This window comes from Palaemon carinicauda, chromosome 7 (assembly GCF_036898095.1).
Source record: "Palaemon carinicauda isolate YSFRI2023 chromosome 7, ASM3689809v2, whole genome shotgun sequence".
NCBI classification, from domain to species: Eukaryota; Metazoa; Arthropoda; class Malacostraca; order Decapoda; family Palaemonidae; genus Palaemon; species Palaemon carinicauda.
Window position 1 is genome coordinate 131,496,120 of NC_090731.1, and position 15,037 is coordinate 131,511,156.

At 44.4% G+C, this 15,037-nt stretch overlaps 1 protein-coding gene across 1 annotated transcript in view; it reads left to right on the forward strand.

Annotated features, from left to right (window-relative positions):
- Pbp49 (proximal sequence element A Pbp49) overlaps positions 1 to 14,390 on the forward strand; it is a 184,734-nt gene extending 170,344 nt beyond the window's left edge. Inside the window, exons 9-10 of the mRNA XM_068377505.1 lie at positions 11,642 to 11,765; positions 14,276 to 14,390. Coding sequence (XP_068233606.1) covers positions 11,642 to 11,765; positions 14,276 to 14,390 — 239 coding nt within the window. The remainder of the gene's footprint in view (positions 1 to 11,641; positions 11,766 to 14,275) is intronic.
- Positions 14,391 to 15,037: the final 647 nt, after the last annotated feature.

Sequence of the window (15,037 nt, forward strand, 5' to 3'; positions counted from 1 at the left end):
TGCTCACATATGTAAGTTGATGCAAATATCACAAACATCTTTCTTGCAAAATTTTTCAGATTTATAAACTTTTCTGAATGCAGAGATGCATAAAACTCGACCAGTGGTTTATTTTCAAAGAGCCTCTTTAAAGAGTTGTCGGCTTGCAAATCAATCAGTTCTACCTGCAGTTCTTCAGCAGCTGTTTCAACGTCACAGGCAAAAGGTGAGCTGAGCAAATCAAACTGCCCTTCAATTGCCCTGAAATCGGCAAATCTTCTGATAAATTCATCTCTTAGAGCCGTCAACTGGTAACTGTATTTGTCTGATAGTGCTTGTGTAACAGTTCGTGTTTTCAACAGAGGAAAATGAACAAAGTTTTGCTCTTTAAGCTGCTTGGAAAAATGTTGAAGTTTCAATTGAAATGCTTTCACTTCCACATACAATTCATGTGCAAATAAACCTTTGCCTTGTAGTTTTGTGTTTAACTCATTCAGCTTTTGCATAATGTCCACAGCAAATGCAAAATCACAAACCCATTCGTCAAACTCCATTTCCCTTGAAAAGTCACAAGAAATGTCTTTCATATTAAAAAACAAGACAACCTCTTCTTTAACGTCCCACATCCTCTTCAATACTTTCCCCATACTTAACCATCGGATATTTGTGTGGTACAGCACATCAGTAAAATCAGCCTCGATGTCTTCCAAGAAGCTTCGGAATTGCCTGTGATTCAGTCCCCGTGCTCTTATTAAGTTTACTGCACGCACCACTGGATCCATAACGTGTTTGAGTTTAAAAGATGATCTACAGAGGCTTTCTTGATGTATGATGCAGTGAAAAGACAACACACTGTGCGATGGAAAATCTTCTTTGATTTTATCATTCATCAAGGTCACAAGGCCACAGTGTTTACCTATGAGTGAAGGAGCACCATCAGTTGTAATACTTGCCAATTTATCCAGGCTTAATCTAGACCTGATTAGACTGTTAATGACACTATTGTATAAATCTTTTCCAGTAACAGTGTCTTTGAGAGACTCCATAGATAACAATTCCTCTGTAATTTCGAAGTTTTTGTCAATTCCTCTGATATAAATGAGTACCTGGGCAGTATCCTGAATGTCATTACTCTCATCTAAAGCAATAGAAAACCACTGAAAACTAACACTGGCTGTTAACACCTGATCTTGAATATTCATTGCAATTGCATCTATGCGACGAACAATAGTTCTTCGTGACAGAGATATGGCTTCCACTTTAGATATGACTTCAGGACACACAACACTGACAGCATCAACCATGCAATCTTTAATAAATTCTGCTTCTGGAAACGACTTATTTTGTTTTGCAATTTTATTTGCCAATACAAAACTTGCCTTTGTTGCATTCCTTTGTAAAGATGAAGTTTTTTCAAACACATTTTGTTGTTTCTTCAAACTTTTCATCAGATCAGTTGCCTTCTTTTGCAGTTCTTGCTTTGATAAATTGCTTCCAAAGTTGGTGTGCTTGGTTTGAAAGTGCCGTTTCAAATTGTATTCCTTGAAAACAGCAACTGTATCATGACAAATCAAACATACAGCTTTAACTCCGACGTCAGTAAAGAAATACCTTTCAGTCCACTCTTTGTTAAATACTCTGCATTCGTCTTCAATTTTTCGTTTTTTAGAAGGCTTTGAATCACTCATTTTGGGTAAAGTTTGAAAGATAGTAAAAGCTGTGCTGAAATAAAATGTCCAACGTCTTCTTTCTCTGGAATCTGCCAGGACACTGAAATGATTGAATATAAGGCAATAAACTCGTTGGCGCGGTAACAAAGTTACAACGTGACCAAAACGTTTTGTACACTATCGAGATTTAATCCCACTGGCCACTGGTAGCAAACGTGTCCGATACACGCTTCACTCACGCATACGCCCATCCCAGATGCCGAACTGCATCTTTATTCAACGATGGCCAATTATAGATTAAAAAATGAATAAATAAAATAGAATAAGAAAATTAAAATCATGAAAAAATCTATTTCCGTCTGGTTGAAAAAAAATAATGAGTGAGAAAGGATGCAAATGAAATAGAGAAAAAATGCAAGATAGAGAGACAGAGATAAAAAAGCAGAGAGAAAGAGATAAAGAAGAGGTCAGGCAAGAGAATAGCCCTTTTGTCCGTAACAAAAGGGCAGGGAAAGAAATAGAGTGAGCGAGAACAAATTTCCGATTACTTACATTCCAATTTTAAAATACTGGTTATAAAATCCTTTTGGACATTTAATATCCAATATTTGGAGGGCCGCATGAATTGGGGCCGTAGTTTGCCCACCTCTGGCCTAGCACTTTCACATACAGAAATATGTATGTGAATATAAATTTGTTCCAACACGGAGTACATACCTCGAACTACTTTCTCAGGAGTATCTTGGATCTCCTCCCTAACCGACCAAGAATTTTGCGTAGTTCCCCCTATCTCCGTTTTCCCTTGTTGGGTCCCTCCGTGGCGGATGGATACTCGCCCTGAGGCGACCCGGGGTCAGCGTGCGAGAGTGCGCTACTAGGTCTGTGTCGCCAGTAAGCATCTGGTCGCGGCATAGATAACATCTCGCCGCTCTCTCTCACATTCCGTCCGACCCGCCATTGTGTTCCGCGTGTTCCGTTTGTGCTTTCCCATTCACATCCTTTCCTTGTGTTACTTGTGTTGCTTGTGTATTTGTGTATACCGTATGGAATCTCAATGTCGTTGTCCCGGGCCCAAGGCCGATAAGTCTTGCGGAGCTTGGCTGTCTAAGCCCGATGTCGACCCGCACACGTTGTGCTCCTCATGTAGAGGCAGAGTGTGCTCGCCTGCCTCCACGTGTCCGGAGTGTGCGTCCTGGCCTGAGTTGCAGTGGACCTTATACGCAACTAAGAAGAAAAAGGCGTCGAAGCGGTCTCCTAGGAAGTCTGGTATCAGCTCGCCCTTGTCGTCGCCTTCAGCTCCTTCAGAGAGAGGTTCTCCTTCCCCTTCCCCTACCCAGAGTAGGGGACGAGGTAAGTCCGTTGCGGGGAAATGGCCCATTGCCGTTCCCCATGAGTCTGATGTCGTTGATGCTAATTGTATTGTGCCTACGCAGACGAGTGGGGGATCTGCTAGTGTGGCGGAAGTGTGTTCTGTAGACGAGGTTCTGGTGCCCGCAGGACCCGTTTCCAGTGAAGACCCGGTGTGGGGGAGGTCAGAAACAGCTCCTTCCCCCCATCGTGGCAGTGTTTTGCAGGAACAGTGGTTTCCGGGGGCGGGCTAGACAAAGAAAGGCAGGCCACATGCTCTTCAGACCCTGACTCCATTGTGTGTATGGCGCCAAGGACACCCTTCAGGTCACCCATGCGGCAAGAGGAGGAGTTTACGGGCTGGTTTTCCTCTCCCCTGTTAGCTCTCACACCAGTGCCTCTTTAAGCCACAAGTTCAGCTTCTGAATGGTTGAGCACATCCCATAGAAAATGTTATATTCCTATTTGAAGACTTGATGGGCTCACATCAATGTTATCTTTTCCACACCTATTAGCTTGGTCAGCTGTCAACTACAGTGTTATTGGGGAATATATGTATGACCCTAATCTGTCACACGGAAGACCAAATATCAACGATTGTTAAGGGAAATTTCCAGTCATTTTGTAAGCCTATCTCTTTCTTAGATATATGCCATGGTATTTTGGGAGGGAGGGGGGATATAACGCCCTTCTTCTGGGTGATTTAGAAATCAAGGGTGTCTTTGGGGGGGGGTGGATTTAGAAATCAAGTGTATTCAGGTTGGATGCGATGACCCAGCAAACCCTAAGTAGGGCCAAGAATGTTGTTACTACCATAATGACTGTTATGTCGATTAGGGCAGGGTTTGGAACCCTATCGATTGTTCTATTTCTTTGTTGTAGATCCAGTCAGCTTGGAATGAGGATCCAGTTGTGAAAGGCTTGAAAGGTTATGCTGTCATTCTCCTTTTAATGTGGGTGAAAAGATTTTGTAGATTGCTGGGTCCTCCGAGCATTTACCCAGTAAGTATTTATAGGATCTTGTCTGCTCTGCAGTTCCAGATACAGCAGTTAGCGGTTTGGAAAGTGGGCTCGTAGTGGACAAGACCCCTCTCCAGGTACTATGTTATGGTTCAGAAGATGACCTAGACTCTGAAGAGGAGTCAGGTTTACTGCTCTGTTCTTCAGAGAAGTTTTCAGTCTTTCCGTAGAGGTATCCCTCAGGAGGCCTTGCAATGGCTACTCTGTTTTCTAGGTTGGCTCCAACTCAGCATTCAGCTAGGCAGATTACTAGGCCGGGTTTAGTACACTTGTGTCTCCCGTCTCTCAAGGCATGTCCTCTGCTAACCCAAAAAGAGATTGTTCTGAGGCCACATAAGTCTACATTGAATAGCCTAGCAGAGGCAGTTTCAGATGCTGGAGGTTTTCTATTAGGTAATTAGACCACAGTTTGCTTGATGATTCTGTTGTTGGAATGACCGTGCCAGGCTAAAAAAAAATTTTTTTTTGTCCAAAATGGTGAAAATGGCATCCAAGTCAATGAGGGAGGTGCTACTTTAAGGTTTTACCATGCATAAGAATGTAGTCCCTTTTGGGGGGTATATCCAAAAAAGTTTGAGGAATTCATGTTAACCTAGTATCTGCTATGTCTTCTTCAGAAGTAGGTGCTAAAGGAGAATTCCCGATGGTCATCTCTGCAGTAGTAAAACTACTGTCTAAACTTATCTATAAGGCTTTGCAGAGTTTTGTTAGAGCAAAGTTTTAGGTAAGGTGCCACATGCTGGCTGCCTGCCCGTGATCTAGAGATGGTAGAAAAGGCATTTCTGTATAATGATCCTCGAAGCAAATCTCTTTTCTCCCAAGTCCTAGTGGACAAAGGTAATGCAGAGGCAGTGCCCAATTTGCTTCCAGAAAAATAGAGGAAGGGTTTTTGCCCTTTTCTTGAAAAGAAGCCTAATGTCAAGGCTGCAGCCTATAAAATCCAGCAGCAAGCTCAAAAGTAGCTTGTTAAAAGGCCAGCTTTTTTTTTTTCCATCCCAATCCTTGGCCTACACTTGAGTTTCCTCTAAAGGATCAGGGACAGCAAAGCTACTCCATCTAAGGTGAGGCCCAAACCCATAGTCAGTCAGACTGTTTTTATAGAGCAAAGGGAGGCTATTGGAAAAATTCGAAGGGAAATAGAGGGACTGGTGAGTTGCATAGAGGCTGAGGATCTTATCAATCAGAGCTTTGGGTTCAGGGTTGTCTCCATTGTTTTCAGGAACGGAACTTTTCTTGTTTGGTGCAGAGCAAAATTTCAAGAGGTATTGGTGACTCATGGATGTTAAAACCGGTTTCACACTAAAGTTTTCATTAAACCAGAACCCTGGAACTCTACTCCTTTGTAAGCAAGATTTTAAAAATAGGGGTCCATAGAAAAGTGCAAGTTTTTAAAATTCCCGGGCAGACTGTTCAGTGTATCAAAGAAAAACTGCTCAGATCTTCGACTTGTCCCGTCTCAACATACACATAAGATGCAACAGATTCAAAATGACAACCATTCTTGTTGTCCGTCAATTGCTACACTGAGGGGCTTGGACTTGTACTATAGATCTAAAAGATGGTTATTGGCACATCCCTATTACTCCAAGCTTTCTACCTTACTTAGGATTTTGTCATGGGAAGGGGATATACAGGTTCAAAGCAATGCCCCTCACCTCAATATCACCCCAAAAGAGTTCACAAAGCTAGTAAAGAGAGTGGTCAAACTCCTTCAGTAGCAGGGAGTTTTGACTGAGTTGGGCAGAGATGGAATAATTGTGCCTCAAATGCACAAATCAAGTCTTACAAGTTCTTCAGGATCTAGGTTTCCTTATCAACTTCGAGGGGAACTTCTCTCTCTCTCTTGTTACGCCTATGCTTTTTTCCCATTGAGCTGGTGGAAAGCTTGTCTTTGGCAATATTCTCCTACGGGAGGACTTCTCTCTCGTTCGCGAGAGAAAGATTATAATGCCTACGCTTTTTTCCCATAGAGCTGGTAGAAAACTTGTCTTAGGTGATGTCCTCCTTAGGGAGGACTTCTCTCTCGTTCGCGAGAGAGAGATTATTACGCCTACGCTTTTTACCCATAGAGGTAGAGGAAAGCTTATCTTGGACGATGTCCTCCTTCAGGAGGACTTCTCTCCCGTTCGCGAGAGAGAGAGATTATTATGCCTACGCTTTTTTCCCATAGAGCCGGGAGAAAGCTTGTCTTAGGCTATCTCCTTCGGGAGAACTTTTCTCTCGTTTGCGAGAGAAAACTTGTAGGAGTTTGCTGATCCACGAGGGGCGGTGGCAGAGATTTCTCCGAAGCAGATTTCCCCTTCGGGGGAGTCTCTCGTTCTCGAGAGAAGACCGCCTCTGGGCACTGGCGGTCCCCCCTTATGCTTTTGGTTCTCCCCCAGGGGCAGAGCGAGAGCCTTATCTTAAGCGACGTTCTCCTTCGGGAGAGCAAACCTCCCCTGCGGAGGAGTTATCTTTAGATCTTTGAACCTGCTGGTTCTCCTTGACCCTTCGGGGTCTTGTGACGATCACCCTTTTGGGGTGGCGTGATCATGAGCCTTCGGGCTCTCGTCATCAATAGGAGTCCTTCGGGGCTCTGTCGCGTTAATCCTTCGGGCTCACGCAACTCGAAACCTTCCGATTTCAGTTACGCTGAACCTTCGGGCTCTCGTAACGATGGTAACGTTGAGCCTTCGAGACCTTGTGCCATCAGTTATGCTGACCTTTCAGGGTCTCGTGCCATCAGTCATGCTGACCTTTCGGGGTCTCGTGCCATCAGTCATGCTGACCTTTCGGGGTCTCGTGCCATCAGTCATGCTGACCTTTCGAGGTCTCGTGACAGAGGAACTTTGGTTCCTCGTTACGCTTACCCTTCGGGGTCTCGTAACTTTAGTTACGTTGAACCCTTGGGCGCTCGTAACTTTAGTCACTCTGACACTTCGGTGTTTTGTGACAGGGAAACTTCGGTTTCTCGTTGCGCTGAACTTTGGGGTCTCGCAACACAGGCTACGTTAGGCCTTTGGGCTCTCGTGCCTTTAGTCACGCTGACTCTTCGGGGGGGCACATGACAGAGGAACTTCGGTTTCTCGTTGCACTGACCCTCCGGGGTCTCGCAATACAGTACACTCTAAACCTTCGGGTTCTTGTGACCCTAGTCATTATGAGTCTTACTCGTATGACAGAGAGTTTTTGGACTCTCGTTGTGTTGAGCGTTTGTGCTCACACAATTTACGCTACCGTGAACCTTCGGGTGATCGTAGCAATGAGTTTTCCTCTAAGCGCCAAGAGTTTTACTCTTACGACAGAGAGTGCGCGCGGCCAACCTTATGCGCGCAACCTATCCTACGCGCGCGAACAAATAGGCGCTCACAATCAGCGCTATGTTTAAGTGTATGAACAGCTTAGCGTGCGCGAACAACTTTTATACTCGCGTGCGCGTAACCATCTCGGTGTGCGCGAGCGTGACCATCTCTGTGCGTGCACGGGGCAAAGTGTTCTCGCGCGCATGTATATCTCGGTTCGTGTGCGCGCAGCAAAGTGTTAGCGCACGTAACCATCTTGGTTCGTGCGCACAGCGAAGTGTTCGCGCGCGCTCAAGAGTTTTACTCTCATGACAGAGTTTTTGAACTCTCGTTGCGCGAAGTGTTCGCGTGCGCGCACGTTTTACTCTTATGACAGAGAGTTTTCGAACTTGTCGCGACCAGGTATGCGCGCATTGGATGACCATCTCGGTCCGCGTGGCCAACTTTACACGCGTGACCATCGTCATCAAGAGTTTTACTCTTATGATAGGGAGTCTTCTGACTCTCGTTGCGCAAGTGTTCGTGCGCACAAAAACCCGGAGGGAGGTGGGTTCACGTAACACAATTCCTGAAGATTCCATCAGGAATCAGCGACAGAGTTCCTGTGAGTTCTCGTCACAACATCCCTTAGGGTTGTAAGAAAGGAATTCACAAATAGATTCTGAACCCGTAGGTTCTCATCGCGCTAAATCCCTCGGTTCCCGCGATCCATAGTTTTTTTTTAAAACAATATTAGTCGACCTCCCCCTGTCCCTACGAGATGGGTCTTCCAAATGCGTGACTTAATACGTCACTCTACACTCCCAGCTGATTACTATGTCAGCTAGGCTGGTTTCGCCAGCACCGATCATTTCGTTTTCGAATGAACCACTGTCATCTTCCTTCCACCCTCCCACTTCGAGTGGTTGGGTTAGCAGACGGAAATTAGTTGGGAATGAAAAATTCTTTACATTCCAGTTCATTTCCCCTGGCAGGCCTTGCCTGAATTAGACGGTAGTTTTCTCACTAGCGAGAAAGCATTCGATGGCAACTCCTTCGGTTAAGCGGTCGATGGTGATTATGTCTGGTCTTCTGAAGCAAACCTCCACAAACGAGACTTCACCCTTTTCGGGAGACTCGTTCCTGAGAAGTTTTACAGAACTTCAACGGGTGTTGTTAAAACTTCATAGAGGCCGTAAGCCTTCCCAAAGCATGCGCTCTATTCAAGACAAAACCGCGAGTTTATTGTCATAGACCTGGGTTCTACCGTTAGATTGAGTCAGCCGCTCCTGTCATTGTACCTTGGGTACAACGACTTACCATTTTGCACGATAGACTTCTGAGACTTTCTATTCTACCCTTAAAGGGTTATTGTTTCAAACAATTAGTCCTGAAGGAGCAGTGTTAGCTTACGTTTTAGAACGAGAGCAACATCATGGGCAGCTTTTCATTACGTTTACGAACGTTTCAAACCCCGCCCATGGGGAACCAGACATCCTTGTCTGTGCATGAATGCTGGCTAGCTCCTCCCATAAAGAGGAGGGGCAAGCCAAAGGAGAAATGATCGCTTTTATAATTATATTTTGTTTGAGAACATGTGCGCTCCATTCAAAAAATTATTACAGCTAGTCAACGATCAAAAATTCTTTGGCCAATAATGTTGCGATTTGTCGCACATACATTATTCCAGCAACTGAATTCATTGCAGACGTTTCCTGAAGGTAGACATTACGCATGCGCTAGCGCAGACGGGCATTTACATATATGTGCAAGTGATCTTTCTGCCAATAAGGGCTATATACATCTTGCAATTAGAACTCCGTTCTTTTAAGTTGTATAGTTATATCCCTTACTGAAACCAGGTTATTCAGTACATTACTTGGCTACTTTCCTGTAACCAGACAAACGGCATTAATGTTCTGCCTTCTTATAGGCATTTTTTTCTTTCCCTCGATCGGAAGTCTTGGTCTCCTACAATGGCTTTGGCTGGAAACTTCTCATAAGCATATCTGTTCCCTAGTAGGGAACATTTAATATAAATGCTAGTTTACTGATCGGAGATTGAGAAGTATGAATGTTTTTGTCCTAAGAAGGAGAAACCTCCATTACAAACGTTTTCAACATTCTCCAACTGAGATCTGGACATGACTTTTAAGTCGAGCTACGTCTCATTCTCCTCTTGGGGTTGGTTGGATGCGTTCGGTAATTACCGTACAATCTCCTGTCCGGAAAGCGATCTCTATGGAGGTTCGCCCTTATAACATAAGCTGTACTGATTAACTGGTTTACCGTTTGGTATTGGTCTTATTCAGTCAACCACACTAGATTGGTGGCAGTTGGAGCAAGGACTAGCTGTTCCCCTTCATTGCAAGAACGTGCAAATAGTTACATGTCTCGACATCACCTCGAGATGTGTTGTATGATCCGTCTTCTGATGTCTCCTACTCTAGGAGACGAGGAGAAGTAATCCTCAGCGGCGTCCCTGAGTTGATTGCCAAGACTCAAAATGCGAGCGTGCTGTACCCTAGGTGTAGTCCATTTCGGATAAAGAGTCCGCATTCAGTAACCGAAGACCCATCAACTGGAGTTTTTACCCAGTGAGGAGTCTTTGGTGTTACCTTAAAAGAATGACACTAGCTCGCCCCCATGTGTCGGCACTGTTGACCAGCACGGGGAAGGTCAAGAGGAGGATCACAAGGATTTCCTTCCCCTCTGGGATTGGAAGGCTATTGAGGTTGCTCTCAATCTAGACCCTCCTCCATCCAAAGACCCAGAGCTCGTAACGTCAGTGGCGTTACTACATCCTTGGCGTTCAAGAAACTACTGTACTCTGTAACGCAGATACTGTTAGCGGGCATGTGGAAGTGTCAGTCGACTTTCACAGCCCACTACCTGCAAAGACATAACCCATAGGAACATGGAGACCTTTTCCATCGGTCTTGTGGTAGTTGCACAACAAATGGTCTAAACACCTCAGGCTCCTGGATGGACAAGTAGCAGAGGGTTGAGGGCTGAGGTTACCCAGATTAGTCTGGGTGAATGAGTAAGAATGACTGGCTCCTTTCTTCCTTTCACCTTCTCCCCTCTGGGGAAAACAGCTCCACATGCCTCAGCATAGCTGACCTCACCTCACTGCAGATAAGACTCATTTCCCTTGTGCCTCTTCAGTATAGAATAATACTTTGTTACGTCCTCAATACCTTTTTGAGGGAGGGTATTGGGTAAGTTTTAATAATGATAGGATTTGTACTCTAGTTCCTATGTTAAAGACAAGCCACAATGTTAGTTCCAATCACACACAAGCTTCTACAGGCCGCTATCATTGCATTACCTCATATCAGCTCTTGGTTTTAGCGAGGTTAGGGTTCCCTTCTACTATCGATCACTGATCGAAATAGAGAGGACCCTGGGTCATGACCAAGGTCAATTGGTGAGGACTTCCTCTTTCCTAAGAGTAAGTCACCCCTATAAAACCGGAGGGTTTGTATTTATGCTGGAACAAATAACAAATTTGTAGGTAATTTGTATTTTTCCTAGTATAAAAACCTTGAGCTCTTTATACAAATTGGCCCGCCACCCTGTCCCCTGAGAAGTCCTGCCATAAAGCAAAGTGGTTACTCAGCCGAGAGGTGTGAGTGATCGGGTAGCCAGTCTACCCCACCCCCACTCCCCACCTGCTAACCAGCGGATGGGGGTAGTTATCCCTCACTAAAATCATCATGGCTCGTCTTTCAGCTACGCCGAAAGTATACCCCTATAAATAGCTCCAGGTTTGTATACTAGGAAAAATACAAATTACAGTACTTACAAGTTTGTTATTTTGACAAAGGAAACCCCAATTTTTGGGGAGGTCCTCTGTGGTCTCCATGACCCTCCCTCCTCCCTAGCATCATTAATAGGAGTGGGCCAATGGATTTGCACTTGGAAATGATAGATGGCAGCGTGCAAGTTGATGTGCAGGTAGAATTACTCCTAGCTGTAGTGGTTTTGGTTCTTAAATTTATGTAGTGCTGATGCCTCCCATAGCAAAGGGTTTTCGACATTATAAGTGCTGTGTTGAGTTCAATAGTTCCTGAATTATAAGGCCTCGTTTATACACTGGGTCCATGCTTTGCACATTGTCACTGGCCTTAGAACAGGCAAGACGATATTTATTTGGTATTTATGTTATATTGCTTTCCCTGTTTTAGCTAGCCTTTCAGAGAAAAGTTCCTAGAGACCACACAGCACCCTTTTAATTTTGTCTTCCAATTACAGTAATCATTAGAAGTGATAAGCACTTATTTATCCAAACAACCTTTAGAAGAACTTAATACTATTTACCACATAATGCCATAATAAACATTGTAATTCATTGTATTTTAGGGGAATTGACGACTGAAATAATGCATGAAACGAGGTTCATAGATCTGGAGATTCGTTTAGGATTTCCTTATGTTTATGTTCATCAAGGAAATTGTGAGCACCTTATAGTTTTTACAGATGTTCGGTGAGTCAAATAATTTTTCTTTATTTCTATCCTTAATTAGTTATGTATCTTGCAAACAGGACCATTTTGTGCCCAATGCATGATAATGTGTAGTGTTGAAATTTTTGTATTATTGTACCTCCATTGCTTTGTTCCTACAGAAATAGAAACCATTGTCCTTTATGTATAGGAGACGATAGCCACACAAGCTGGAACATGGCAGTTAAAAACTTAAACGAGGTGTAAAAAACTGGTAGATAGTTTACTGTCAGTAGCGGGGAGATGACCCCCCACCCCCCGACAGCTCACAACTCTTCACTTTGATTTAAGCTATCGAAGAATGAAGACATCCGCTAACAGTGTTGAACTATTTGCAGGTTTTACTAATCTTTGTTTTGCTCTCTCTTTTCAGCTTTGCTTTTTTGGGCTCAGGCCATGTCATGCTGATGGAAGGGTTCCTATAGGTAGTATTCTAAGGGATATTTGCTACAGTGAAACTCCCAGAGAATTAAACCAAAGGTTTCCAGGATTCCAACTCCTGGCACGAGTATCCAATAAAGGATATCGTATAATATCAGGTGATTTATTATAGATACGACACATGGCAATCTTCACCCCGAATAGATTTAACGCTTCGATGTAAGGGAGAAGAGTGGCAAAAGAAAGGGGTGCCGTTCTAGGTATCCGGTGGATCTCCTTCCTTACTACTACAGCGACGCCATTCTTATTCTTGTAGCCTGCTAAGAGTGTTGTGCTCTCCCTTAACCCAGTGTTTTTTCAAGTTTGGGACCCTAATTTTCATCATGCAATCTCCAGCATCCTCGTCATCTGGAAAGTTGAGTATTAACTTTCCTGAGTGTAATTTTGGTCTCCCTTTTCACAGTTAAATTCAATAATTTAAGTGTGTTTGGGCGAGCATTGCCGAGACTGGAGGCAGCCATTTTATGGCTGCTGTCGCCCGTTATATTCTTGCATATTATTTAGATAGTAGGGCGACACTTCCCGGTTTTATGCTATTATATTAGCTAGTTAGGCAAGATTTATAAGATGTGATATTGCATACAAGAAATTTATCCTTTTCCTATTATGTAACTTTAATTAACGTATTCGTGCTGGAACCCCGGTGGTACCAATTACCTTTGCCAGGGCTCCTACCAGAGCAAGGTTACTCATGCTGATATATACGTTAGTAAAGTAATTCCCCCTGTTTAGCCTCACCCTTATCGTTTCTTCTCGATTCTGATGAGATGTTATATTCTCTAGAATTTATAGGCAAGCTACGATAATTATTCTCTCTCTGAGAGAAGAGGCTAAACCCTTCTTCCCTCCCTGAGTGACGCTGCCGTCATAGGCGGCAGACATTGTCTCACTTCATCACTGTTGAGTAGAACGTTGTTCTTCATGCGTCTGGCTTTGAATCAGATAGTGACATACTCAAGGTGCCCTTGTCTTGCCGTCAGCACAGGAAGCCATGCTTCCCAGCTCATTGTTTTGAGGAGGACGACATAACCTGCCGCCACCTCTTATAACAGTGAACTGTAAGACCCTCAACCCCTCCCCCTCTGTCCTTTCGTGACGGCGTGTCGTCACAAGATTCTTTCACCGCTATTCTGACAATCACCCCGGCTTGCTAGGATGATTGTGTTACCGGCCGGTGTCCTACCGGCGGCAGTTAGTTCCTTCGTCTCACTACCACCTTCCCCCTGACTTCCCTTCCTTCATAGGAAGTTTATAAGAATGGGGGAGGACTGAGACTTCTGGCAGGAAACCTAACATACTTTGGAAAGTCCTCAGCTCTCTCTTTAGTTGCCATCCGCATTCCTAGCCGCCGACTTTATTGCCGGCGACAGGCTAGTTTGTAGATGGGTGGAAGACAGAATCTGATAGATTCTTTCCCCTTCCATTGGAACTTTCATTCTAGTAAGGAGACAGGCAGCGGACTGATAGTCCTCCTATACTTCCCTCTGTTATGTCTATTCATAATACAGTAGTAGGAAATTCTCCTTCCTTAATCTTTCTCTCTCTCTTTCGGTTAGCACCGTCAGGTACTAACCCGGAACTGGTAGACTACTGTATATAACTATACAGTAGTACATATGTTTTCTAACATACTCTGTGTTCCCTATCGCAGACAATTGTAGAGACCATGATATTTTGTTGAGGTTGAGTAATCCCTCAACACACAGATGGTTTTCCTTGATCATCGGGGACTTACAATACCCGAACGGTATTAATATAGTACTACAGGTGGATAATGTTAGTATAAACAACTTACCAACTCTAACTCTAGTTTCTAGAGTTTCTCTACCTTGTATCCTCCCTGTCAGGGAAACTGAATATTAATAATGATGGAGGTCTCGGCAATAGCCTGGGAGAGGAAATTCAGATATGTGTTTTTCCTATTCCCTTTCAAGCTTACTATCCTAAGCTACCATATGCAATAGTGATTACTATTGTTATTATAAACTGTATGTTTTTACATCACTGATATAAAAAACAAAAATACTCATATAAAGTATTTCCCTTTACAGGATGACCCTATGGAGAAGTGCGGAGCAATGTTCTGCAACCACAAGGGGAAGAACTTCTGTGGCCACACGATGTGCAGGACTCATACCCCCTGCTGTATCGTCACAGGAGTCCTGAAGTATTGGGACCCGAAGGGTTGCACCATCTGCTCAACCCTGCTGGCCAACGGCTTTGGTGAAGCCCCCCTAGCTACCCTAGAGGCTAGGGATACAGCGAGGGACACCCTTTGCAAATGGGTAAGGGGGTTTCAGAAGAACTCCCCAAGACCATACCTACCCAATGACTCCCTGAGGTGCCTACTGTTCCCCATGGCTCTGCCGAGTGTGGTGGTGTCCAAGGAACAGCTTCGGTCCCCCTTCATCCAGCTGAAGGTTGACTCGGACATCAACAAGGCCCTAGAGAGCATGGACATCCATCAAGAGAGGATGTCAGAAGTGTCTTCTGACACTGAACAGGACCTGCTGCAAGGTATCCCTGAAGAGGACGAGGATCCTCCCCAAGTGGAGTAAGAAGAATCCCTCTCAACAGCGACAGACAACCCCCAGTTTGCCGTGGCCACATACCAACCACTGCCTTCAACGTCTTCTGCTCCAACTCCACAACCTGTTGCTCAGGCTAATGTGGGTGAAGAGATTCTAACATCTCTAAGACGCATGATGGAGTCGTTCCAACAGGAACAAAAAACGATGCGGGAATAGTTCAGGAAGCAGCAAAGGCTGATGCAGAAGAAGATCGAATGTCTCGGAACTACCAGGGGCACTTCT